The sequence below is a fragment of the Drosophila tropicalis genome, unplaced genomic scaffold (assembly GCF_018151085.1).
Source record: "Drosophila tropicalis isolate 14030-0801.00 unplaced genomic scaffold, ASM1815108v1 contig_1009, whole genome shotgun sequence".
Taxonomy (NCBI): Eukaryota; Metazoa; Arthropoda; class Insecta; order Diptera; family Drosophilidae; genus Drosophila; species Drosophila tropicalis.
In genome coordinates this window covers 1,651,198-1,676,101 of record NW_027172367.1, presented here as the reverse complement: position 1 = coordinate 1,676,101, position 24,904 = coordinate 1,651,198, and the positions used below count along the sequence as shown (strand labels likewise).

Below are 24,904 nucleotides of genomic sequence, written 5' to 3'. Positions count from 1 at the left end.
AAATAATTTTTTGTAGTTTAATTTTATTTAGATAATTTAAAAAGCAAATATGATTTTTTGTGTTTTTATAAATTTTTACAAATTACTATAATGTTAATATGCTTTTTGATTAGTAGATAAAAACCAAAGTTAATTATAAATTTATTTAGTTTAAATCGATATACATATATATTATTGACAGAAAACATAAACAAATATTGTTTAATATTAAAGCTGGATAATATTATGTATATGACTAGTATATAACCATTATATGCCAGATATAACGGTTTAATAATAACTAAAAAAACCAATTAATGACATATACATACATATATGTATATTATATATGTAATATATTATTAATATGTTTCAAATCATCACCGAATAAAACACATTGAATAAAAAATTAAGTTTAATTTGGGAAATGATAATCTCAATATCGACATGACTAGTTGTGGTCCTGAAAAGGACCGATTTGTAATAAAAATGCGCTTTGCGTTAAAATTGTGTTCGAAATAGTTACTCTGACGGTAACTACACGAGTAGATTTAATTTAAGCACGCTCGCCTCGAATACGTCTGGCTAGTTGAATATCCTTAGGCATTATGGTCACTCGTTTGGCATGGATTGCACACAAGTTAGTATCTTCAAAGAGGCCAACCAAATAGGCTTCGCTAGCTTCTTGTAAAGCCATAACTGCAGAACTCTGGAAACGCAAGTCGGTCTTGAAGTCCTGAGCGATTTCACGCACTAAACGCTGGAATGGCAATTTGCGAATAAGCAGTTCTGTGCTTTTCTGGTAACGGCGGATTTCACGGAGGGCAACAGTTCCGGGACGGTAACGATGTGGTTTCTTTACACCACCGGTTGCTGGAGCGCTCTTACGTGCTGCTTTAGTAGCCAGCTGCTTCCTTGGCGCCTTGCCACCAGTCGATTTTCGAGCAGTTTGCTTTGTACGAGCCATGTTTTCACTACACTTTTTTTTTTTTTTAATGTTCACTCTTCACTGTTTAAAACACAATAAACAAGCCAGCTCGTTTGGTGCCTGCTTTTATAGCAAAATCAGGGTGGGTTAGAAAGAGAAAGAGAGAAAAACATACGCGTTCACTTTCTGACGAACCATCTGAGCGAGAGGCAAACTATTGCTCACTCGCTCGTGTTTTCTTGATTTTTGGTATAAATAGAAGCGATGGCAACAGATACAGCATTAGTTTATTTCTGACTCTTGTGCAGTGCGTTTATAGTGAAAAAGTGAAAAATAAAAATGACTGGTCGTGGCAAAGGTGGAAAAGGATTGGGAAAGGGTGGTGCTAAGCGTCATCGTAAAGTGTTGCGTGATAATATCCAAGGTATCACGAAACCCGCTATTCGCCGTTTGGCTCGTCGTGGCGGTGTTAAGCGAATTTCTGGTCTTATCTATGAGGAAACTCGTGGTGTCCTTAAGGTTTTTCTTGAAAATGTAATCCGCGATGCAGTAACCTACACGGAACATGCCAAAAGGAAGACAGTCACTGCCATGGATGTTGTATACGCATTGAAGAGACAGGGCCGCACTCTTTATGGTTTCGGCGGTTAAAATAATTATAAAACCAAAGTGTATTTACTACAAACTATGCCCTTCAAAAAATCGGTCCTTTTCAGGACCACTAAAATTATTAATCAAAAGAGAGAGAGAAAAAAAAAAAAAAAAAAAAACATACATAAACAAATATTTATACAAATAAAAAAAAGTAGAATTAATGCACAAAATCTGCTTAATTTTAGTGGCACAAGAACCGAATTTATAAAATAAAATTATTATTATAAAATTATCTGATGTGTCACCTTCGATGAAAGTAACAAATGTATTGAATATGCATGAATTTTGATCTCTAATGTAAATAAATAAAGCAAATGGTCACATACATATGCACATATTTATTCGTAAGGCTGGCCTTACATATACAAAAACAATTTATATGTATGGATCGAAAACTGTATTAATTTCTTTTAATTTTTTGGTCGTCCTGAAAAGGACGGTTGTTTTATGTTTGTTGTATGTACAAAGTTGTAAAATTTTAAAGCAAATATTAATTGATTTAAGCCTTCTTTTCGGTTTTCTTGGGCAGCAGAACAGCCTGAATGTTAGGCAGCACACCACCCTGTGCAATGGTTACGCCAGAAAGCAATTTGTTTAACTCCTCATCGTTGCGAATGGCCAATTGTAGATGACGAGGTATAATTCTGGTCTTTTTGTTGTCTCGAGCAGCATTACCAGCCAACTCAAGTACTTCAGCAGCCAAATATTCCATAACGGCAGCTAAATAAACTGGAGCGCCAGCACCAACACGCTCGGCATAATTTCCTTTACGGAGTAAACGGTGAATACGGCCAACAGGAAACTGAAGCCCAGCTCGGTTCGAGCGAGATTTTGCCTTTCCCTTCACTTTGCCACCTTTACCACGACCAGACATTTTTCAATTTTTTTCTTTTTTCTTTTTTACACACTGTTCACTTTTCACACACAAATGTTGATGTGATGTGGTACATTGTCGTTTTATTTATACCTTTTCCAACGACACGTTGGTTCAACTAGGGGTTGGTACTCAATAATTATATTTATCCAGAAAGCGATGCACAAAAAAAATGTATAAATTGCAGACACACTAATCGTGGCATTTGGTAAAAGTGAATTGTGTTTTGTGAAATTAAATTTATTGAATTTGAAGTGAGAAATGCCACCAAAAACTAGTGGAAAGGCAGCCAAGAAGGCTGGCAAGGCTCAAAAGAACATCACCAAGAATGACAAAAGAAGAAGCGCAAGCGTAAGGAGAGCTATGCTATTTACATTTACAAAGTGTTAAAGCAAGTCCACCCAGACACTGGTATATCTTCAAAAGCGATGAGCATAATGAACAGCTTTGTGAACGACATTTTTGAACGTATTGCTGCTGAGGCCTCCCGCTTGGCCCACTACAACAAGAGGTCGACCATCACAAGTCGCGAAATCCAAACGGCTGTCCGTTTGCTTTTGCCCGGTGAGCTCGCTAAGCACGCTGTTAGTGAGGGAACAAAAGCTGTTACCAAGTATACCAGCTCAAAATAAATGTCCCTATCTTAAACACGCTTCCTTATTAAAAAAAAAAAAGGCCCTTTTCAGGGCCACAATATTATATTAAAAAAGAATTAACGTATTTTCAATTAATATTTCAAATTACATACAGCCAGTAGTTATGTGGCTAAGAAATATTGTTATTTTTATTTTAGCCATTTCAGTTAATCGCAAGTTAAAACTAAAAAAAAAATGTATCTGGATTAAATCAAAATTACTCGTACAATTAAATTTTTTTTATATGTATGTATGTATGTATAAATATTATGTAAATGACATATTTGAAATTTGAATTTGAATTAATCGCAAGTTAAAACTAAAAAAAAATGCATCTGGATTAAATCAAAGTTACTCGTACAATTAAATTTTTTTTTATATGTATGTATGAATATATGTAAATGACATATTTGAAATTTGAATTATTTTTTTCTCTCTTGTTATATAGAATTGTAGCCCTGATAAGGGCTGTGTTTAAAGAAAATGATTAGATTATCGTATTCGATATCTAAAATTTTTTCAATATTACGATTGCAATAAAGTATTATTTATTTACTTCTTGGCAGCAGTTGTCTTGGCTTTTGGCTTCTTGACGGTAGCAGGAGCAGCCGCCTTTTTGGTTGCCTTTTTTGGTTTAGCCGATGATACGGCAACAGTTTTAGCTTTCGGCTTAGTTGAACTTGACTTAGCCTTTGATGCGACAGGTTTGGTTTTCACAGTTCCTGTTTTCTTTGCATCCTTTACCTTTACCTTTTCACTTTTCTTTTTCTCGGCTGTCTTTTTGGTTGCGACTGCCTTTTTGGCTTTTGGTTTCTTATCAACAGAGCCAGCACTAACTGTTTTTTTGTTACCGATTGCTTTCTTTTTAGCTGCTGCTGATTGAGTTACCTTTTTGGGTTTGTTCTTCTTTTCTACAGAGGCAACTTTTGTCTTCGGTTCCTTTTTAGCGGCAGCAGACAGTTTAAATGAACCAGAGGCACCCTTTCCTTTTGTTTGGATCAGTTTGCCATTTCCAACAGCTGACTTTAAGTACCTCTTGATAAAAGGTGCAAGTTTCTGGGCATCACACTTGTATGTGGCACTAATATATTTTTTGATTGCCAGTAGTGAGGAGCCACCACGTTCTTTTAAGTTTTTAATCGAAGCGTCTACCATTTGCTGAGTTGGTGGATGCGATGGTGGAGCAGTTGATTTTTTTGGCCTTTGTTGAAGACGTTGCCGATGTTTTTTTGGCAGCCACCTTCTTATCAACTGACGCGGTTGCTGGTGCTGTTGGGGCAGCCACAGGAGATGCTGATGTTGCTGCTACTGAATCAGACATTTTGCACTTTACTCTCAAACAAAAATATCACCAAATACACTTTTTACTATAATAATTGTATGAAAATTTCGCTATGACATGGGCCTTCATTCGAATGAGAATCGAGGAGGACGGCCGTATGAACATGTTTTTGGTATTGGACGATTAAGATGTTTTAGTTTTGTTAAATAGTACTCGTATATTGCTGTTTTTATGCTTAATAATAACAAAATTTATTAAAATTATTCTCCCCTTATATTAATAATTGTTGTAGAATTTATATTCCAACATTCTTTTTTATATAATTTCATGGTTTCATTTCGAATAGACAATCAAATTTGAACTATATGTATTACAGAATACAATTTTCCCATGTAACCTTACATAAAAAATAGAAAAAATTAAAAATTTTAAAATATTATTTATTTATAATAATATTTCAACAATTTACTCTAGATATAGTTTAAAAAATTTAACATTATTTAATTTTTTCGTATTTTTATAACATATTGTAATTTACCCTATGCTGTGAAAAATTAACAATTTTTCAATGTCCATGCAATATTAGATTTTGGTATTGAAAAAGAAAAATATTCATTAAGAAGAAATCAAAAATTAATATATATAAAATTGTTTTTTAATTAGGTTTAATATTTGATTTGTTGCTAATGTCTATTTTAATCATTATTATTAGTAGACCACTAAATTAATGAACTTTTATAAACTGTTGTTGATTAAAAGACAAAATAATAAAACAACAATACGTTTTATTAATCATTTAAAAATCCTAATCCTAGGAATTCAACAAATCGAGTAGGATAGAAAAAAAATAATTTTTTGTAGTTTAATTTTATTTAGATAATTTAAAAAGCAAATATGATTTTTTGTGTTTTTATAAATTTTTACAAATTACTATAATGTTAATATGCTTTTTGATTAGTAGATAAAAACCAAAGTTAATTATAAATTTATTTAGTTTAAATCGATATACATATATATTATTGACAGAAAACATAAACAAATATTGTTTAATATTAAAGCTGGATAATATTATGTATATGACTAGTATATAACCATTATATGCCAGATATAACGGTTTAATAATAACTAAAAAAACCAATTAATGACATATACATACATATATGTATATTATATATGTAATATATTATTAATATGTTTCAAATCATCACCGAATAAAACACATTGAATAAAAAATTAAGTTTAATTTGGGAAATGATAATCTCAATATCGACATGACTAGTTGTGGTCCTGAAAAGGACCGATTTGTAATAAAAATGCGCTTTGCGTTAAAATTGTGTTCGAAATAGTTACTCTGACGGTAACTACACGAGTAGATTTAATTTAAGCACGCTCGCCTCGAATACGTCTGGCTAGTTGAATATCCTTAGGCATTATGGTCACTCGTTTGGCATGGATTGCACACAAGTTAGTATCTTCAAAGAGGCCAACCAAATAGGCTTCGCTAGCTTCTTGTAAAGCCATAACTGCAGAACTCTGGAAACGCAAGTCGGTCTTGAAGTCCTGAGCGATTTCACGCACTAAACGCTGGAATGGCAATTTGCGAATAAGCAGTTCTGTGCTTTTCTGGTAACGGCGGATTTCACGGAGGGCAACAGTTCCGGGACGGTAACGATGTGGTTTCTTTACACCACCGGTTGCTGGAGCGCTCTTACGTGCTGCTTTAGTAGCCAGCTGCTTCCTTGGCGCCTTGCCACCAGTCGATTTTCGAGCAGTTTGCTTTGTACGAGCCATGTTTTCACTACACTTTTTTTTTTTTTTAATGTTCACTCTTCACTGTTTAAAACACAATAAACAAGCCAGCTCGTTTGGTGCCTGCTTTTATAGCAAAATCAGGGTGGGTTAGAAAGAGAAAGAGAGAAAAACATACGCGTTCACTTTCTGACGAACCATCTGAGCGAGAGGCAAACTATTGCTCACTCGCTCGTGTTTTCTTGATTTTTGGTATAAATAGAAGCGATGGCAACAGATACAGCATTAGTTTATTTCTGACTCTTGTGCAGTGCGTTTATAGTGAAAAGTGAAAAATAAAAATGACTGGTCGTGGCAAAGGTGGAAAAGGATTGGGAAAGGGTGGTGCTAAGCGTCATCGTAAAGTGTTGCGTGATAATATCCAAGGTATCACGAAACCCGCTATTCGCCGTTTGGCTCGTCGTGGCGGTGTTAAGCGAATTTCTGGTCTTATCTATGAGGAAACTCGTGGTGTCCTTAAGGTTTTTCTTGAAAATGTAATCCGCGATGCAGTAACCTACACGGAACATGCCAAAAGGAAGACAGTCACTGCCATGGATGTTGTATACGCATTGAAGAGACAGGGCCGCACTCTTTATGGTTTCGGCGGTTAAAATAATTATAAAACCAAAGTGTATTTACTACAAACTATGCCCTTCAAAAAATCGGTCCTTTTCAGGACCACTAAAATTATTAATCAAAAGAGAGAGAAAAAAAAAAAAAAAAAAAAAAACATACATAAACAAATATTTATACAAATAAAAAAAAGTAGAATTAATGCACAAAATCTGCTTAATTTTAGTGGCACAAGAACCGAATTTATAAAATAAAATTATTATTATAAAATTATCTGATGTGTCACCTTCGATGAAAGTAACAAATGTATTGAATATGCATGAATTTTGATCTCTAATGTAAATAAATAAAGCAAATGGTCACATACATATGCACATATTTATTCGTAAGGCTGGCCTTACATATACAAAAACAATTTATATGTATGGATCGAAAACTGTATTAATTTCTTTTAATTTTTTGGTCGTCCTGAAAAGGACGGTTGTTTTATGTTTGTTGTATGTACAAAGTTGTAAAATTTTAAAGCAAATATTAATTGATTTAAGCCTTCTTTTCGGTTTTCTTGGGCAGCAGAACAGCCTGAATGTTAGGCAGCACACCACCCTGTGCAATGGTTACGCCAGAAAGCAATTTGTTTAACTCCTCATCGTTGCGAATGGCCAATTGTAGATGACGAGGTATAATTCTGGTCTTTTTGTTGTCTCGAGCAGCATTACCAGCCAACTCAAGTACTTCAGCAGCCAAATATTCCATAACGGCAGCTAAATAAACTGGAGCGCCAGCACCAACACGCTCGGCATAATTTCCTTTACGGAGTAAACGGTGAATACGGCCAACAGGAAACTGAAGCCCAGCTCGGTTCGAGCGAGATTTTGCCTTTCCCTTCACTTTGCCACCTTTACCACGACCAGACATTTTTCAATTTTTTTCTTTTTTCTTTTTTACACACTGTTCACTTTTCACACACAAATGTTGATGTGATGTGGTACATTGTCGTTTTATTTATACCTTTTCCAACGACACGTTGGTTCAACTAGGGGTTGGTACTCAATAATTATATTTATCCAGAAAGCGATGCACAAAAAAAATGTATAAATTGCAGACACACTAATCGTGGCATTTGGTAAAAGTGAATTGTGTTTTGTGAAATTAAATTTATTGAATTTGAAGTGAGAAATGCCACCAAAAACTAGTGGAAAGGCAGCCAAGAAGGCTGGCAAGGCTCAAAAGAACATCACCAAGAATGACAAAAGAAGAAGCGCAAGCGTAAGGAGAGCTATGCTATTTACATTTACAAAGTGTTAAAGCAAGTCCACCCAGACACTGGTATATCTTCAAAAGCGATGAGCATAATGAACAGCTTTGTGAACGACATTTTTGAACGTATTGCTGCTGAGGCCTCCCGCTTGGCCCACTACAACAAGAGGTCGACCATCACAAGTCGCGAAATCCAAACGGCTGTCCGTTTGCTTTTGCCCGGTGAGCTCGCTAAGCACGCTGTTAGTGAGGGAACAAAAGCTGTTACCAAGTATACCAGCTCAAAATAAATGTCCCTATCTTAAACACGCTTCCTTATTAAAAAAAAAAAAAGGCCCTTTTCAGGGCCACAATATTATATTAAAAAAGAATTAACGTATTTTCAATTAATATTTCAAATTACATACAGCCAGTAGTTATGTGGCTAAGAAATATTGTTATTTTTATTTTAGCCATTTCAGTTAATCGCAAGTTAAAACTAAAAAAAAATGTATCTGGATTAAATCAAAATTACTCGTACAATTAAATTTTTTTTATATGTATGTATGTATGTATAAATATTATGTAAATGACATATTTGAAATTTGAATTTGAATTAATCGCAAGTTAAAACTAAAAAAAAATGCATCTGGATTAAATCAAAGTTACTCGTACAATTAAATTTTTTTTTATATGTATGTATGAATATATGTAAATGACATATTTGAAATTTGAATTATTTTTTTCTCTCTTGTTATATAGAATTGTAGCCCTGATAAGGGCTGTGTTTAAAGAAAATGATTAGATTATCGTATTCGATATCTAAAATTTTTTCAATATTACGATTGCAATAAAGTATTATTTATTTACTTCTTGGCAGCAGTTGTCTTGGCTTTTGGCTTCTTGACGGTAGCAGGAGCAGCCGCCTTTTTGGTTGCCTTTTTTGGTTTAGCCGATGATACGGCAACAGTTTTAGCTTTCGGCTTAGTTGAACTTGACTTAGCCTTTGATGCGACAGGTTTGGTTTTCACAGTTCCTGTTTTCTTTGCATCCTTTACCTTTACCTTTTCACTTTTCTTTTTCTCGGCTGTCTTTTTGGTTGCGACTGCCTTTTTGGCTTTTGGTTTCTTATCAACAGAGCCAGCACTAACTGTTTTTTTGTTACCGATTGCTTTCTTTTTAGCTGCTGCTGATTGAGTTACCTTTTTGGGTTTGTTCTTCTTTTCTACAGAGGCAACTTTTGTCTTCGGTTCCTTTTTAGCGGCAGCAGACAGTTTAAATGAACCAGAGGCACCCTTTCCTTTTGTTTGGATCAGTTTGCCATTTCCAACAGCTGACTTTAAGTACCTCTTGATAAAAGGTGCAAGTTTCTGGGCATCACACTTGTATGTGGCACTAATATATTTTTTGATTGCCAGTAGTGAGGAGCCACCACGTTCTTTTAAGTTTTTAATCGAAGCGTCTACCATTTGCTGAGTTGGTGGATGCGATGGTGGAGCAGTTGATTTTTTGGCCTTTGTTGAAGACGTTGCCGATGTTTTTTTGGCAGCCACCTTCTTATCAACTGACGCGGTTGCTGGTGCTGTTGGGGCAGCCACAGGAGATGCTGATGTTGCTGCTACTGAATCAGACATTTTGCACTTTACTCTCAAACAAAAATATCACCAAATACACTTTTTACTATAATAATTGTATGAAAATTGAATTTGAATTTTGAATTTTATTTGTCTCTTGGTATGGTTTAGTACGAATACATATGGTACTTATATTATGGTTTAGTCTTGGTGGACAAGGTCAAGCTAACTTATTTTAGGATTTTGTTATTTTTGCCCTGCGCTTTCAGCTTTTCGGGGTTTTTGACTTCAAACATAATTAATTTAGATTTCATTTCTTCTCATTGTTTTTGTAATTTGAACATTATTATATTTATGCATCAGGAAAAAAAATACTCATATCGAGCTTAAAAACCTGCTAAGTTTGTGGTATAGCGTGGGCTTAAATCTAACTTACAACTACTTAATACTATTAAGGAACTTGGTTACTAAAAATACTTAAGAACTACTATTTACAAAAGGCACAGAATAACGTACGCTGAGCAAGTTAATGGCAGACCATTTATTTATTGATTTATATTATAAGCAAGTTGATTTGGGTTTAATGATAGTTGTTTCCTATGGTAAAAAATAAGATTTTTGTTCGAATCATAAATTATTCCAATTTCTTTTAAGTGATTTATATGTTTTATGGTTAGGTGGTGAGGAGAGAAACTATCTGTGAGTCTCGTCTGGTACACTGCATCTGAGATTAAGGAGTTTGTGTTATTTTGGTTATTTTCTAGAAAATTCTCTATTATTTTGAATATGTAGGCGTCAACCCGTTTGGTCTTGGTTTTAGCATATAGCGCCTTATTTGAAATAAAGTTATGTGTGATAGAGTCTCTTGATGTACTACCCAAAGCCCATCGGAGGACTCTTCTCTCAAAGAGGCGAAGATCTTCCATTTGCCTGGATTTGATATTAAACCAAGCAATTGGACCGTACGTTAGGATGGGCTGAATAAGTTTTCTATATATGAGGGAGGATGTTTTTATGAATTCGGGCTTTGGATTAGTGTGATTTATCTTTAGTGGTCTGAATATGTGATAGATTTTGCTAATTTGACACTTTGCTCTTTTTAGGCTTTGATCTATGTGATTTTTAAAGTTTAATTTTTGGTCGTATATTATGCCCAGGTATTTTAGTTCAGATTTTATTTCTACCTGGGTGTTTCCATTGATATATATTTTTGGTACGAAGTTTCGAGCGTTTTGGTAAATATCTGATAGTTTGGGACCTTTAAATATGCAGCATTCGCATTTGCCGGTGTTGAGTTTTAAGCGCCACTTTACGAAATATCTACAAAGCTTATCTAGATAATTATTTAGGTCAATTTCTGCACTAGCCATTCTTGCTGACGAAGCCAACAATAAAATATCATCTGCATATACTAAAGGTTGCACGCAAGCAGTTGAAGACGAGTTGGGGTTTCTGGTGAAAGGAGGCATATCCGCGAGATATATATTATAAAGGATGGGAGCTAACAAGGAACCTTGAGGCACACCAGCCGTTATTGAACGAATGAGTGACCGGTCTACGCCATCTGTGCTGCAGACAAAGAAGGATCGTTGTGTTAGATAACTGTATATAATTCGAGTAATATTATGGTTAAAATGAAAAATATTATTCATTTTATATATTAGGCCGTTCGTCCAAACTGTATCGAAGGCTTTTTCAAAATCTAGTGCACAGGCGATGGTGGCTCGCTTATGAGACAGATTATTGTAAATAAAATTGTTTGCTACAGCCAGAGAGTGGTTTGTGGATGAGAATTCCCTAAAGCCAAACTGCGAGTTTTGGAGAATTTGATTCATTTCTATATGTTTTTTTATTTTTTCCATTAACATTTTTTCAAAAAGTTGACTTATTGAGGAGAGGATTGATATGGGCCTGTACCCCTGGAGGTTATTAGGGTTTGCTTTGGGTTTACGAATTGGGACTACTCTAGCGCATTTCCAAATGGAAGGAAAGTATCCACAATTATAGCAATGGTTGAAAGTAGTTGCGATATGTTTTAATACTAATATGTTGCACCTTTTTAGGAGGAAATTACTAGTCCCATCTGGTCCTAAGGTTTTCTTATTGTTTTTGGATCTTAACCACTGCAGAAGCTGGTTGGCATTCGTGAAACCAAGTTCGGCAGCACCTGGCCAGTTACCTTCCGCGTTCTGAGAAGGACTGAAGTAATGTATATATTGAGCAGATGTCTGACCTACGCCAAATTGTCTTGATACCTGATGGTCAATACGATTTGTGTGTCGTCTAACGGCTTCATTAGTTAAAGACATTGTGTCATTTTGTTTATGTACCCTTTCAAAAGCCCATCCAAGAGCGTTTATTTTCCCAAATTGTGAAGTTATTCTAGGGCTTGTGGTAATATCTATTTCCTGTTGCTCAGTACTCGAGAGTTGTATGTCACTACCCAGCTGGTCTAGTTGATTTGATTCACATAGGTTCTTTACAGAGATATTTTTTGCTTGTAGATTTATAATACGTTGCTCTATGTATTTGATGTTACTGAGTTGAATATTTTTTTTTATATCTATTGATAGTTGGGCTATTAGAATGCGGATTTGCGTTCTTTGCTCAGTGGAGAGGTGTTGTTGTTGTCTGAAAAGGAGACGCCTAAGACATCGTCTTTGCTTTATTTGATTTAGACAGATATTGGTTAAGCGGACTATTTTGTTTGGTTTTGAAGGATCGATAGTTATTTTAGGTATGACGGTGTGGGTATTAAGTGCCTCGTTTATTGCATGATTGAAGTTTTGTAAATGTACATCTATTTCGGACGGACTTTGATTGATAGTTTTTGGAAGGGGTCTAATGTTTCTTAATAGAATTGTATTCCACATCAGCGTGTCCATTCTGTTGAAATCATAAATTAGTTTTGGATTTGTGTGTAACAGATGATGTATGCCTAGCTCTATGTTTAGTTTTACACCGAAATGGTCGGAAGTGAAACCTTTAACAGTTTTACATGTCTGCTCCATGGCTATAGGGAGCGCAGTTGAGCAGATAAAGAAATCTATGGAGCTGTGCGTGCTACTGCTCCTATTATTTGGTCGTGTGGGCTCTGTACTAGGGATAATAGTGAGGCTGGGTTGTGTTAGTACCCATCGGTATAGTGTATTGCCATCAGCATTTAAATGGTTTTGCCTATGCGTTGGAGTATTCCAGCTGGGATGTTTTGCGTTTAAATCACATCCGATGATGATGGGTGTATTACTCGAGTATTGGTTTAGACAATTGAACAGGGAACTGAGATCACTTTCGTAGAGACGCTCATATGGACGTTTGTAGAGTGAGACTAGAATAATTTTGTGGTTTGCATTTTGAAAATCTAGGTATGATATTTCGATTGCCACCGCTTCGATATATCGTAGAGGCTGAATTTCTATTTTTTTGTATTGCACTCCGTTTCGTACACATATGGCGACAGAGGTGCCAAGATTTGTGTTCTGGGAAGATTGTCGTTGTGCTGCTCTAGTATGTGTAGCTGGTATCAGCTGGCGGATGAACTGATAGTGGGTAAACAATGGCGAGTGTCTTGAGCTTAGACGATGTTCGGCTATAAGCATTACGTCAGGTTTATGTAGGCTGATGAATTGATCGAATTCATGCCTCTTTTGGAGAGACACGATTGAGTTTACATTTTGAAATATGCATTTAAAGGAAGTCATGATGATTGTGACATTTGGACAAGAAATTCTAATATTATTTGTTGTTTTTGCTTTATGGGGTCAGTATTTGCATGTGTTACTGAGGCATATTTTTTACCTATGCTTTGGATGATTTCGAAGCAGGATAGGATATCCTTACCAAATGCTTCAAATGCATCGTCATTGAGTTTTTGAAAAGAAAAAACGTTTGCCTGAGGTTCTATTGCTAGATTCTTGGGCTTAGTTTTGGGGTTTGCTGGCTTTTTGTTTTGGAGGACTGCTGCATATGATGCAGTGTTTTTGGATAATGAATTTTTTTGCATTTTGCAAGGTTTGATTTATATGTTGGATGGACGTTTGTTGTTTCTTTTTAAGTGCCTCCATTCGGGCTATTCGGACAGGGCATATTTTGGCATTGGCGGTATGTTGCCCGCTACAGTTAACGCATTGTGTTTTATTTTCTTCGGACGGACTTTCTGATTTTGTAATTTTGCACTTGCCAGGCTCATGCGGCTCTGTACACTTGACGCAACGGTATTGCATTTCGCAGTTGCTGGCGGTGTGTGTGAAACGCTGGCATTTATAACATTGTTTTATTTCGTTTGGATTGGGCTTTAAATTTTCAATTACAATCCGGCAGTTTAATAGGGTTCTAATGCTATAGATTTGTTTGACATTCTCGGATTTAGCAAGCTGTACTAACCAGAGACTCTTTTTAAATGGCTTCACCGATAGTATCTTTTGTTCAGGTAGGCAAGAGATAAGGGCCTTCTGTATTTCTTTTGCATCATATACCGACTGAGGTAGTTTTTTTATTATTACACTATGAGGTTTCAGTTCTTTTGGGGTGTATGAATAGAAGTTTTGGCTAAGGCTTTTGAAAAAATATTTGGTTTTGTCAAAGTCTTCCAGGTTAAAAACTTGTATGTGCATAAGATTTTTATTTATTACGTTAATGGTAAAGTTTTGGTCTGCTATGAATTTGCTCAACTTACCGATAATTTCTTTTACGTTTTGGTTGTATATAGCTATTATTGGTATTTGAGTTTTTAGACCTATTTTCGCTTCACGGGGAGGTGCCGCTAATGTGCTTCTTGGCTCCATCACTGAATTGGCAGCCACTTTTGATGTAGTTGCAGATCCTACTGGTCTTGGCGATGCTGATGCCCCGTCTTGCTTAGCCAGTACTTCCTGATTGTCAATTTCCATACAATCAGCCGTGTTTAATGACGGCTTATTTTTCTTATTGGTTCGTCTAGGCTTTCCCTTAGGTGCCTTCTTTAAAGCGGGAAAATCGGTTTCTGAATCTAAATCTGAGGCTTCTTCGGACTCTTCATCAGGAAAGACTAATGGCGCATATTTATTGCCAATCAGTTGTTTAATATTTGATGATATGCCGAGTTTTTTATGTTGATTTTTAATGTTTTGAGCATGCTGTTGTTGCTGAAGTAGCTGCTGATATTGCTGCTGCGCTTGTTGATGTTGTTGTTGACTTTGTTGTAGTTGTTGTTGACTTTTTTTTTTTTTTTTTTTTTTTTTTTTTTTTTTTTTTTTTTTTTTTTTTTTTTTTTTTTTTTTTTTTTTTTTTTTTTTTTTTTTTTTTTTTTTTTTTTTTTTTTTTTTTTTTTTTTTATTTTTTCCTCTCGGACGAGTAAGAAGATGATTTTTTTTTTTTTTTTTTTTTTTTTTTTTTTTTTTTTTTTTTTTTTTTTTTTTTTTTTTTTTTTTTTTTTTTTGGGGCGCTTTTTTTCCGGCGCTTGCTTCGTCATGTTGTTCTTGTGATATTTTGTACTTTTCTAAAGTTTGTCCCCCCTACTCTCAACACGAGTAAAAAGACCGTCAGTTCCATTTTAATTTTTTTTTTTTTTTTTTTTTCCCCCCTTTTTTTTTTATTTTTTTTCTTTTTTTTTTTTTTTTTTTTTTTTTTCACATCACCCACATTGGACGGCAGCTTTTGCACACCAGGGTTTGGTTTGCCCCCGCACACAAGCTTTTTTGTTGAATTGACTTTTTTTTTTTTTTTTTTTTTTTTTTTTTTTTTTTTTTTTTTTTTTTTTTTTTTTATTTTAAGGTTTATTTTTTTTTTTTTTTTTTTTTTTTTTTTTTTTTTTTTTTTTTTTTTTTTTTTTTTTTTTTTTTTTTTTTTTTTTTTTTCTCTTTTCTTTTATAGATAAGAGCGTGTTTGATTTCACTGCCGAGGAAAGTGATGTTGCTGCTACTGAATCAGACATTTTGCACTTTACTCTCAAACAAAAATATCACCAAATACACTTTTTACTATAATAATTGTATGAAAATTTCGCTATGACATGGGCCTTCATTCGAATGAGAATCGAGGAGGACGGCCGTATGAACATGTTTTTGGTATTGGACGATTAAGATGTTTTAGTTTTGTTAAATAGTACTCGTATATTGCTGTTTTTATGCTTAATAATAACAAAATTTATTAAAATTATTCTCCCCTTATATTAATAATTGTTGTAGAATTTATATTCCAACATTCTTTTTTATATAATTTCATGGTTTCATTTCGAATAGACAATCAAATTTGAACTATATGTATTACAGAATACAATTTTCCCATGTAACCTTACATAAAAAATAGAAAAAATTAAAAATTTTAAAATATTATTTATTTATAATAATATTTCAACAATTTACTCTAGATATAGTTTAAAAAATTTAACATTATTTAATTTTTTCGTATTTTTATAACATATTGTAATTTACCCTATGCTGTGAAAAATTAACAATTTTTCAATGTCCATGCAATATTAGATTTTGGTATTGAAAAAGAAAAATATTCATTAAGAAGAAATCAAAAATTAATATATATAAAATTGTTTTTTAATTAGGTTTAATATTTGATTTGTTGCTAATGTCTATTTTAATCATTATTATTAGTAGACCACTAAATTAATGAACTTTTATAAACTGTTGTTGATTAAAAGACAAAATAATAAAACAACAATACGTTTTATTAATCATTTAAAAATCCTAATCCTAGGAATTCAACAAATCGAGTAGGATAGAAAAAAAATAATTTTTTGTAGTTTAATTTTATTTAGATAATTTAAAAAGCAAATATGATTTTTTGTGTTTTTATAAATTTTTACAAATTACTATAATGTTAATATGCTTTTTGATTAGTAGATAAAAACCAAAGTTAATTATAAATTTATTTAGTTTAAATCGATATACATATATATTATTGACAGAAAACATAAACAAATATTGTTTAATATTAAAGCTGGATAATATTATGTATATGACTAGTATATAACCATTATATGCCAGATATAACGGTTTAATAATAACTAAAAAAACCAATTAATGACATATACATACATATATGTATATTATATATGTAATATATTATTAATATGTTTCAAATCATCACCGAATAAAACACATTGAATAAAAAATTAAGTTTAATTTGGGAAATGATAATCTCAATATCGACATGACTAGTTGTGGTCCTGAAAAGGACCGATTTGTAATAAAAATGCGCTTTGCGTTAAAATTGTGTTCGAAATAGTTACTCTGACGGTAACTACACGAGTAGATTTAATTTAAGCACGCTCGCCTCGAATACGTCTGGCTAGTTGAATATCCTTAGGCATTATGGTCACTCGTTTGGCATGGATTGCACACAAGTTAGTATCTTCAAAGAGGCCAACCAAATAGGCTTCGCTAGCTTCTTGTAAAGCCATAACTGCAGAACTCTGGAAACGCAAGTCGGTCTTGAAGTCCTGAGCGATTTCACGCACTAAACGCTGGAATGGCAATTTGCGAATAAGCAGTTCTGTGCTTTTCTGGTAACGGCGGATTTCACGGAGGGCAACAGTTCCGGGACGGTAACGATGTGGTTTCTTTACACCACCGGTTGCTGGAGCGCTCTTACGTGCTGCTTTAGTAGCCAGCTGCTTCCTTGGCGCCTTGCCACCAGTCGATTTTCGAGCAGTTTGCTTTGTACGAGCCATGTTTTCACTACACTTTTTTTTTTTTTTTAATGTTCACTCTTCACTGTTTAAAACACAATAAACAAGCCAGCTCGTTTGGTGCCTGCTTTTATAGCAAAATCAGGGTGGGTTAGAAAGAGAAAGAGAGAAAAACATACGCGTTCACTTTCTGACGAACCATCTGAGCGAGAGGCAAACTATTGCTCACTCGCTCGTGTTTTCTTGATTTTTGGTATAAATAGAAGCGATGGCAACAGATACAGCATTAGTTTATTTCTGACTCTTGTGCAGTGCGTTTATAGTGAAAAGTGAAAAATAAAAATGACTGGTCGTGGCAAAGGTGGAAAAGGATTGGGAAAGGGTGGTGCTAAGCGTCATCGTAAAGTGTTGCGTGATAATATCCAAGGTATCACGAAACCCGCTATTCGCCGTTTGGCTCGTCGTGGCGGTGTTAAGCGAATTTCTGGTCTTATCTATGAGGAAACTCGTGGTGTCCTTAAGGTTTTTCTTGAAAATGTAATCCGCGATGCAGTAACCTACACGGAACATGCCAAAAGGAAGACAGTCACTGCCATGGATGTTGTATACGCATTGAAGAGACAGGGCCGCACTCTTTATGGTTTCGGCGGTTAAAATAATTATAAAACCAAAGTGTATTTACTACAAACTATGCCCTTCAAAAAATCGGTCCTTTTCAGGACCACTAAAATTATTAATCAAAAGAGAGAGAAAAAAAAAAAAAAAAAAAAAACATACATAAACAAATATTTATACAAATAAAAAAAAGTAGAATTAATGCACAAAATCTGCTTAATTTTAGTGGCACAAGAACCGAATTTATAAAATAAAATTATTATTATAAAATTATCTGATGTGTCACCTTCGATGAAAGTAACAAATGTATTGAATATGCATGAATTTTGATCTCTAATGTAAATAAATAAAGCAAATGGTCACATACATATGCACATATTTATTCGTAAGGCTGGCCTTACATATACAAAAACAATTTATATGTATGGATCGAAAACTGTATTAATTTCTTTTAATTTTTTGGTCGTCCTGAAAAGGACGGTTGTTTTATGTTTGTTGTATGTACAAAGTTGTAAAATTTTAAAGCAAATATTAATTGATTTAAGCCTTCTTTTCGGTTTTCTTGGGCAGCAGAACAGCCTGAATGTTAGGCAGCACACCACCCTGTGCAATGGTTACGCCAGAAAGCAATTTGTTTAACTCCTCATCGTTGCGAATGGCCAATTGTAGATGACGAGGTATAATTCTGGTCTTTTTGTTGTCTCGAGCAGCATTACCAGCCAACTCAAGTACTTCAGCAGCCAAATATTCCATAACGGCAGCTAAATAAACTGGAGCGCCAGCACCAACACGCTCGGCATAATTTCCTTTACGGAGTAAACGGTGAATACGGCCAACAGGAAACTGAAGCCCAGCTCGGTTCGAGCGAGATTTTGCCTTTCCCTTCACTTTGCCACCTTTACCACGACCAGACATTTTTCAATTTTTTTCTTTTTTCTTTTTTACACACTGTTCACTTTTCACACACAAATGTTGATGTGATGTGGTACATTGTCGTTTTATTTATACCTTTTCCAACGACACGTTGGTTCAACTAGGGGTTGGTACTCAATAATTATATTTATCCAGAAAGCGATGCACAAAAAAAATGTATAAATTGCAGACACACTAATCGTGGCATTTGGTAAAAGTGAATTGTGTTTTGTGAAATTAAATTTATTGAATTTGAAGTGAGAAATGCCACCAAAAACTAGTGGAAAGGCAGCCAAGAAGGCTGGCAAGGCTCAAAAGAACATCACCAAGAATGACAAAAAGAAGAAGCGCAAGCGTAAGGAGAGCTATGCTATTTACATTTACAAAGTGTTAAAGCAAGTCCACCCAGACACTGGTATATCTTCAAAAGCGATGAGCATAATGAACAGCTTTGTGAACGACATTTTTGAACGTATTGCTGCTGAGGCCTCCCGCTTGGCCCACTACAACAAGAGGTCGACCATCACAAGTCGCGAAATCCAAACGGCTGTCCGTTTGCTTTTGCCCGGTGAGCTCGCTAAGCACGCTGTTAGTGAGGGAACAAAAGCTGTTACCAAGTATACCAGCTCAAAATAAATGTCCCTATCTTAAACACGCTTCCTTATTAAAAAAAAAAAAGGCCCTTTTCAGGGCCACAATATTATATTAAAAAAGAATTAACGTATTTTCAATTAATATTTCAAATTACATACAGCCAGTAGTTATGTGGCTAAGAAATATTGTTATTTTTATTTTAGCCATTTCAGTTAATCGCAAGTTAAAACTAAAAAAAAATGTATCTGGATTAAATCAAAATTACTCGTACAATTAAATTTTTTTTATATGTATGTATGTATGTATAAATATTATGTAAATGACATATTTGAAATTTGAATTTGAATTAATCGCAAGTTAAAACTAAAAAAAAATGCATCTGGATTAAATCAAAGTTACTCGTACAATTAAATTTTTTTTTATATGTATGTATGAATATATGTAAATGACATATTTGAAATTTGAATTATTTTTTTCTCTCTTGTTATATAGAATTGTAGCCCTGATAAGGGCTGTGTTTAAAGAAAATGATTAGATTATCGTATTCGATATCTAAAATTTTTTCAATATTACGATTGCAATAAAGTATTATTTATTTACTTCTTGGCAGCAGTTGTCTTGGCTTTTGGCTTCTTGACGGTAGCAGGAGCAGCCGCCTTTTTGGTTGCCTTTTTTGGTTTAGCCGATGATACGGCAACAGTTTTAGCTTTCGGCTTAGTTGAACTTGACTTAGCCTTTGATGCGACAGGTTTGGTTTTCACAGTTCCTGTTTTCTTTGCATCCTTTACCTTTACCTTTTCACTTTTCTTTTTCTCGGCTGTCTTTTTGGTTGCGACTGCCTTTTTGGCTTTTGGTTTCTTATCAACAGAGCCAGCACTAACTGTTTTTTTGTTACCGATTGCTTTCTTTTTAGCTGCTGCTGATTGAGTTACCTTTTTGGGTTTGTTCTTCTTTTCTACAGAGGCAACTTTTGTCTTCGGTTCCTTTTTAGCGGCAGCAGACAGTTTAAATGAACCAGAGGCACCCTTTCCTTTTGTTTGGATCAGTTTGCCATTTCCAACAGCTGACTTTAAGTACCTCTTGATAAAAGGTGCAAGTTTCTGGGCATCACACTTGTATGTGGCACTAATATATTTTTTGATTGCCAGTAGTGAGGAGCCACCACGTTCTTTTAAGTTTTTAATCGAAGCGTCTACCATTTGCTGAGTTGGTGGATGCGATGGTGGAGCAGTTGATTTTTTGGCCTTTGTTGAAGACGTTGCCGATGTTTTTTTGGCAGCCACCTTCTTATCAACTGACGCGGTTGCTGGTGCTGTTGGGGCAGCCACAGGAGATGCTGATGTTGCTGCTACTGAATCAGACATTTTGCACTTTACTCTCAAACAAAAATATCACCAAATACACTTTTTACTATAATAATTGTATGAAAATTTCGCTATGACATGGGCCTTCATTCGAATGAGAATCGAGGAGGACGGCCGTATGAACATGTTTTTGGTATTGGACGATTAAGATGTTTTAGTTTTGTTAAATAGTACTCGTATATTGCTGTTTTTATGCTTAATAATAACAAAATTTATTAAAATTATTCTCCCCTTATATTAATAATTGTTGTAGAATTTATATTCCAACATTCTTTTTTATATAATTTCATGGTTTCATTTCGAATAGACAATCAAATTTGAACTATATGTATTACAGAATACAATTTTCCCATGTAACCTTACATAAAAAATAGAAAAAATTAAAAATTTTAAAATATTATTTATTTATAATAATATTTCAACAATTTACTCTAGATATAGTTTAAAAAATTTAACATTATTTAATTTTTTTCGTATTTTTATAACATATTGTAATTTACCCTATGCTGTGAAAAATTAACAATTTTTCAATGTCCATGCAATATTAGATTTTGGTATTGAAAAAGAAAAATATTCATTAAGAAGAAATCAAAAATTAATATATATAAAATTGTTTTTTAATTAGGTTTAATATTTGATTTGTTGCTAATGTCTATTTTAATCATTATTATTAGTAGACCACTAAATTAATGAACTTTTATAAACTGTTGTTGATTAAAAGACAAAATAATAAAACAACAATACGTTTTATTAATCATTTAAAAATCCTAATCCTAGGAATTCAACAAATCGAGTAGGATAGAAAAAAAATAATTTTTTGTAGTTTAATTTTATTTAGATAATTTAAAAAGCAAATATGATTTTTTGTGTTTTTATAAATTTTTACAAATTACTATAATGTTAATATGCTTTTTGATTAGTAGATAAAAACCAAAGTTAATTATAAATTTATTTAGTTTAAATCGATATACATATATATTATTGACAGAAAACATAAACAAATATTGTTTAATATTAAAGCTGGATAATATTATGTATATGACTAGTATATAACCATTATATGCCAGATATAACGGTTTAATAATAACTAAAAAAACCAATTAATGACATATACATACATATATGTATATTATATATGTAATATATTATTAATATGTTTCAAATCATCACCGAATAAAACACATTGAATAAAAAATTAAGTTTAATTTGGGAAATGATAATCTCAATATCGACATGACTAGTTGTGGTCCTGAAAAGGACCGATTTGTAATAAAAATGCGCTTTGCGTTAAAATTGTGTTCGAAATAGTTACTCTGACGGTAACTACACGAGTAGATTTAATTTAAGCACGCTCGCCTCGAATACGTCTGGCTAGTTGAATATCCTTAGGCATTATGGTCACTCGTTTGGCATGGATTGCACACAAGTTAGTATCTTCAAAGAGGCCAACCAAATAGGCTTCGCTAGCTTCTTGTAAAGCCATAACTGCAGAACTCTGGAAACGCAAGTCGGTCTTGAAGTCCTGAGCGATTTCACGCACTAAACGCTGGAATGGCAATTTGCGAATAAGCAGTTCTGTGCTTTTCTGGTAACGGCGGATTTCACGGAGGGCAACAGTTCCGGGACGGTAACGATGTGGTTTCTTTACACCACCGGTTGCTGGAGCGCTCTTACGTGCTGCTTTAGTAGCCAGCTGCTTCCTTGGCGCCTTGCCACCAGTCGATTTTCGAGCAGTTTGCTTTGTACGAGCCATGTTTTCACTACACTTTTTTTTTTTTTTAATGTTCACTCTTCACTGTTTAAAACACAATAAACAAGCCAGCTCGTTTGGTGCCTGCTTTTATAGCAAAATCAGGGTGGGTTAGAAAGAGAAAGAGAGAAAAACATACGCGTTCACTTTCTGACGAACCATCTGAGCGAGAGGCAAACTATTGCTCACTCGCTCGTGTTTTCTTGATTTTTGGTATAAATAGAAGCGATGGCAACAGATACAGCATTAGTTTATTTCTGACTCTTGTGCAGTGCGTTTATAGTGAAAAGTGAAAAATAAAAATGACTGGTCGTGGCAAAGGTGGAAAAGGATTGGGAAAGGGTGGTGCTAAGCGTCATCGTAAAGTGTTGCGTGATAATATCCAAGGTATCACGAAACCCGCTATTCGCCGTTTGGCTCGTCGTGGCGGTGTTAAGCGAATTTCTGGTCTTATCTATGAGGAAACTCGTGGTGTCCTTAAGGTTTTTCTTGAAAATGTAATCCGCGATGCAGTAACCTACACGGAACATGCCAAAAGGAAGACAGTCACTGCCATGGATGTTGTATACGCATTGAAGAGACAGGGCCGCACTCTTTATGGTTTCGGCGGTTAAAATAATTATAAAACCAAAGTGTATTTACTACAAACTATGCCCTTCAAAAAATCGGTCCTTTTCAGGACCACTAAAATTATTAATCAAAAGAGAGAGAAAAAAAAAAAAAAAAAAAAAAAAAACATACATAAACAAATATTTATACAAATAAAAAAAAGTAGAATTAATGCACAAAATCTGCTTAATTTTAGTGGCACAAGAACCGAATTTATAAAATAAAATTATTATTATAAAATTATCTGATGTGTCACCTTCGATGAAAGTAACAAATGTATTGAATATGCATGAATTTTGATCTCTAATGTAAATAAATAAAGCAAATGGTCACATACATATGCACATATTTATTCGTAAGGCTGGCCTTACATATACAAAAACAATTTATATGTATGGATCGAAAACTGTATTAATTTCTTTTAATTTTTTGGTCGTCCTGAAAAGGACGGTTGTTTTATGTTTGTTGTATGTACAAAGTTGTAAAATTTTAAAGCAAATATTAATTGATTTAAGCCTTCTTTTCGGTTTTCTTGGGCAGCAGAACAGCCTGAATGTTAGGCAGCACACCACCCTGTGCAATGGTTACGCCAGAAAGCAATTTGTTTAACTCCTCATCGTTGCGAATGGCCAATTGTAGATGACGAGGTATAATTCTGGTCTTTTTGTTGTCTCGAGCAGCATTACCAGCCAACTCAAGTACTTCAGCAGCCAAATATTCCATAACGGCAGCTAAATAAACTGGAGCGCCAGCACCAACACGCTCGGCATAATTTCCTTTACGGAGTAAACGGTGAATACGGCCAACAGGAAACTGAAGCCCAGCTCGGTTCGAGCGAGATTTTGCCTTTCCCTTCACTTTGCCACCTTTACCACGACCAGACATTTTTCAATTTTTTTCTTTTTTCTTTTTTACACACTGTTCACTTTTCACACACAAATGTTGATGTGATGTGGTACATTGTCGTTTTATTTATACCTTTTCCAACGACACGTTGGTTCAACTAGGGGTTGGTACTCAATAATTATATTTATCCAGAAAGCGATGCACAAAAAAAATGTATAAATTGCAGACACACTAATCGTGGCATTTGGTAAAAGTGAATTGTGTTTTGTGAAATTAAATTTATTGAATTTGAAGTGAGAAATGCCACCAAAAACTAGTGGAAAGGCAGCCAAGAAGGCTGGCAAGGCTCAAAAGAACATCACCAAGAATGACAAAAGAAGAAGCGCAAGCGTAAGGAGAGCTATGCTATTTACATTTACAAAGTGTTAAAGCAAGTCCACCCAGACACTGGTATATCTTCAAAAGCGATGAGCATAATGAACAGCTTTGTGAACGACATTTTTGAACGTATTGCTGCTGAGGCCTCCCGCTTGGCCCACTACAACAAGAGGTCGACCATCACAAGTCGCGAAATCCAAACGGCTGTCCGTTTGCTTTTGCCCGGTGAGCTCGCTAAGCACGCTGTTAGTGAGGGAACAAAAGCTGTTACCAAGTATACCAGCTCAAAATAAATGTCCCTATCTTAAACACGCTTCCTTATTAAAAAAAAAAAAGGCCCTTTTCAGGGCCACAATATTATATTAAAAAAGAATTAACGTATTTTCAATTAATATTTCAAATTACATACAGCCAGTAGTTATGTGGCTAAGAAATATTGTTATTTTTATTTTAGCCATTTCAGTTAATCGCAAGTTAAAACTAAAAAAAAATGTATCTGGATTAAATCAAAATTACTCGTACAATTAAATTTTTTTTATATGTATGTATGTATGTATAAATATTATGTAAATGACATATTTGAAATTTGAATTTGAATTAATCGCAAGTTAAAACTAAAAAAAAATGCATCTGGATTAAATCAAAGTTACTCGTACAATTAAATTTTTTTTTATATGTATGTATGAATA

At 34.2% G+C, this 24,904-nt stretch overlaps 16 protein-coding genes and 3 pseudogenes across 16 annotated transcripts; 8 read left to right on the top strand and 11 right to left on the bottom strand.

Annotated features, from left to right (window-relative positions):
- Positions 1-434: 434 nt before the first annotated feature.
- On the bottom strand, positions 435-1,003 carry LOC137586743 (histone H3). Its single transcript, XM_068302891.1, has one exon. The coding sequence runs from the start codon at positions 944-946 to the stop codon at positions 536-538; it is 411 nt and encodes a 136-aa protein (XP_068158992.1). The 5' UTR covers positions 947-1,003; the 3' UTR covers positions 435-535.
- Positions 1,004-1,239: 236 nt separating this feature from the next.
- LOC137586737 (histone H4) lies at positions 1,240-1,625 on the top strand. Its single transcript, XM_068302878.1, has one exon. The coding sequence runs from the start codon at positions 1,247-1,249 to the stop codon at positions 1,556-1,558; it is 312 nt and encodes a 103-aa protein (XP_068158979.1). The 5' UTR covers positions 1,240-1,246; the 3' UTR covers positions 1,559-1,625.
- A 364-nt stretch (positions 1,626-1,989) lies between these two features.
- LOC137584006 (histone H2A) lies at positions 1,990-2,502 on the bottom strand. The gene has a single exon (XM_068299263.1). It carries the CDS (start codon positions 2,433-2,435, stop codon positions 2,061-2,063), a length of 375 nt encoding a protein of 124 aa, XP_068155364.1. The 5' UTR covers positions 2,436-2,502; the 3' UTR covers positions 1,990-2,060.
- Positions 2,503-2,681: 179 nt separating this feature from the next.
- On the top strand, positions 2,682-3,121 carry LOC137586512 (histone H2B-like; annotated as a pseudogene).
- Positions 3,122-3,528: 407 nt separating this feature from the next.
- On the bottom strand, positions 3,529-4,453 carry LOC137582726 (histone H1-like). Its single transcript, XM_068297415.1, is given in 2 exon segments — positions 3,529-4,267; positions 4,269-4,453. Coding segments are annotated over 2 exon segments (768 nt in total). The 5' UTR covers positions 4,392-4,453; the 3' UTR covers positions 3,529-3,622.
- Positions 4,454-5,631: 1,178 nt separating this feature from the next.
- Positions 5,632-6,200, bottom strand: LOC137586638 (histone H3). The gene has a single exon (XM_068302748.1). The coding sequence runs from the start codon at positions 6,141-6,143 to the stop codon at positions 5,733-5,735; it is 411 nt and encodes a 136-aa protein (XP_068158849.1). The 5' UTR covers positions 6,144-6,200; the 3' UTR covers positions 5,632-5,732.
- A 189-nt stretch (positions 6,201-6,389) lies between these two features.
- On the top strand, positions 6,390-6,821 carry LOC137586647 (histone H4). Its single transcript, XM_068302761.1, has one exon. The coding sequence runs from the start codon at positions 6,443-6,445 to the stop codon at positions 6,752-6,754; it is 312 nt and encodes a 103-aa protein (XP_068158862.1). The 5' UTR covers positions 6,390-6,442; the 3' UTR covers positions 6,755-6,821.
- A 364-nt stretch (positions 6,822-7,185) lies between these two features.
- LOC137584094 (histone H2A) lies at positions 7,186-7,698 on the bottom strand. Its single transcript, XM_068299377.1, has one exon. The coding sequence runs from the start codon at positions 7,629-7,631 to the stop codon at positions 7,257-7,259; it is 375 nt and encodes a 124-aa protein (XP_068155478.1). The 5' UTR covers positions 7,632-7,698; the 3' UTR covers positions 7,186-7,256.
- Positions 7,699-7,877: 179 nt separating this feature from the next.
- LOC137586856 (histone H2B-like) lies at positions 7,878-8,327 on the top strand (annotated as a pseudogene).
- A 397-nt stretch (positions 8,328-8,724) lies between these two features.
- LOC137586847 (histone H1-like) lies at positions 8,725-9,637 on the bottom strand. The gene has a single exon (XM_068303028.1). It carries the CDS (start codon positions 9,584-9,586, stop codon positions 8,819-8,821), a length of 768 nt encoding a protein of 255 aa, XP_068159129.1. The 5' UTR covers positions 9,587-9,637; the 3' UTR covers positions 8,725-8,818.
- A 7,040-nt stretch (positions 9,638-16,677) lies between these two features.
- Positions 16,678-17,233, bottom strand: LOC137586699 (histone H3). Its single transcript, XM_068302833.1, has one exon. The coding sequence runs from the start codon at positions 17,187-17,189 to the stop codon at positions 16,779-16,781; it is 411 nt and encodes a 136-aa protein (XP_068158934.1). The 5' UTR covers positions 17,190-17,233; the 3' UTR covers positions 16,678-16,778.
- Positions 17,234-17,436: 203 nt separating this feature from the next.
- On the top strand, positions 17,437-17,868 carry LOC137586710 (histone H4). Its single transcript, XM_068302844.1, has one exon. The coding sequence runs from the start codon at positions 17,490-17,492 to the stop codon at positions 17,799-17,801; it is 312 nt and encodes a 103-aa protein (XP_068158945.1). The 5' UTR covers positions 17,437-17,489; the 3' UTR covers positions 17,802-17,868.
- A 363-nt stretch (positions 17,869-18,231) lies between these two features.
- LOC137584352 (histone H2A) lies at positions 18,232-18,744 on the bottom strand. The gene has a single exon (XM_068299744.1). It carries the CDS (start codon positions 18,675-18,677, stop codon positions 18,303-18,305), a length of 375 nt encoding a protein of 124 aa, XP_068155845.1. The 5' UTR covers positions 18,678-18,744; the 3' UTR covers positions 18,232-18,302.
- Positions 18,745-18,881: 137 nt separating this feature from the next.
- On the top strand, positions 18,882-19,364 carry LOC137584433 (histone H2B). Its single transcript, XM_068299864.1, has one exon. The coding sequence runs from the start codon at positions 18,939-18,941 to the stop codon at positions 19,308-19,310; it is 372 nt and encodes a 123-aa protein (XP_068155965.1). The 5' UTR covers positions 18,882-18,938; the 3' UTR covers positions 19,311-19,364.
- A 406-nt stretch (positions 19,365-19,770) lies between these two features.
- On the bottom strand, positions 19,771-20,693 carry LOC137584266 (histone H1-like). The gene has a single exon (XM_068299621.1). It carries the CDS (start codon positions 20,630-20,632, stop codon positions 19,865-19,867), a length of 768 nt encoding a protein of 255 aa, XP_068155722.1. The 5' UTR covers positions 20,633-20,693; the 3' UTR covers positions 19,771-19,864.
- A 1,180-nt stretch (positions 20,694-21,873) lies between these two features.
- On the bottom strand, positions 21,874-22,442 carry LOC137586721 (histone H3). The gene has a single exon (XM_068302853.1). The coding sequence runs from the start codon at positions 22,383-22,385 to the stop codon at positions 21,975-21,977; it is 411 nt and encodes a 136-aa protein (XP_068158954.1). The 5' UTR covers positions 22,386-22,442; the 3' UTR covers positions 21,874-21,974.
- A 189-nt stretch (positions 22,443-22,631) lies between these two features.
- On the top strand, positions 22,632-23,063 carry LOC137586728 (histone H4). The gene has a single exon (XM_068302866.1). It carries the CDS (start codon positions 22,685-22,687, stop codon positions 22,994-22,996), a length of 312 nt encoding a protein of 103 aa, XP_068158967.1. The 5' UTR covers positions 22,632-22,684; the 3' UTR covers positions 22,997-23,063.
- Positions 23,064-23,430: 367 nt separating this feature from the next.
- On the bottom strand, positions 23,431-23,943 carry LOC137584190 (histone H2A). The gene has a single exon (XM_068299497.1). It carries the CDS (start codon positions 23,874-23,876, stop codon positions 23,502-23,504), a length of 375 nt encoding a protein of 124 aa, XP_068155598.1. The 5' UTR covers positions 23,877-23,943; the 3' UTR covers positions 23,431-23,501.
- Positions 23,944-24,122: 179 nt separating this feature from the next.
- On the top strand, positions 24,123-24,562 carry LOC137586837 (histone H2B-like; annotated as a pseudogene).
- Positions 24,563-24,904: the final 342 nt, after the last annotated feature.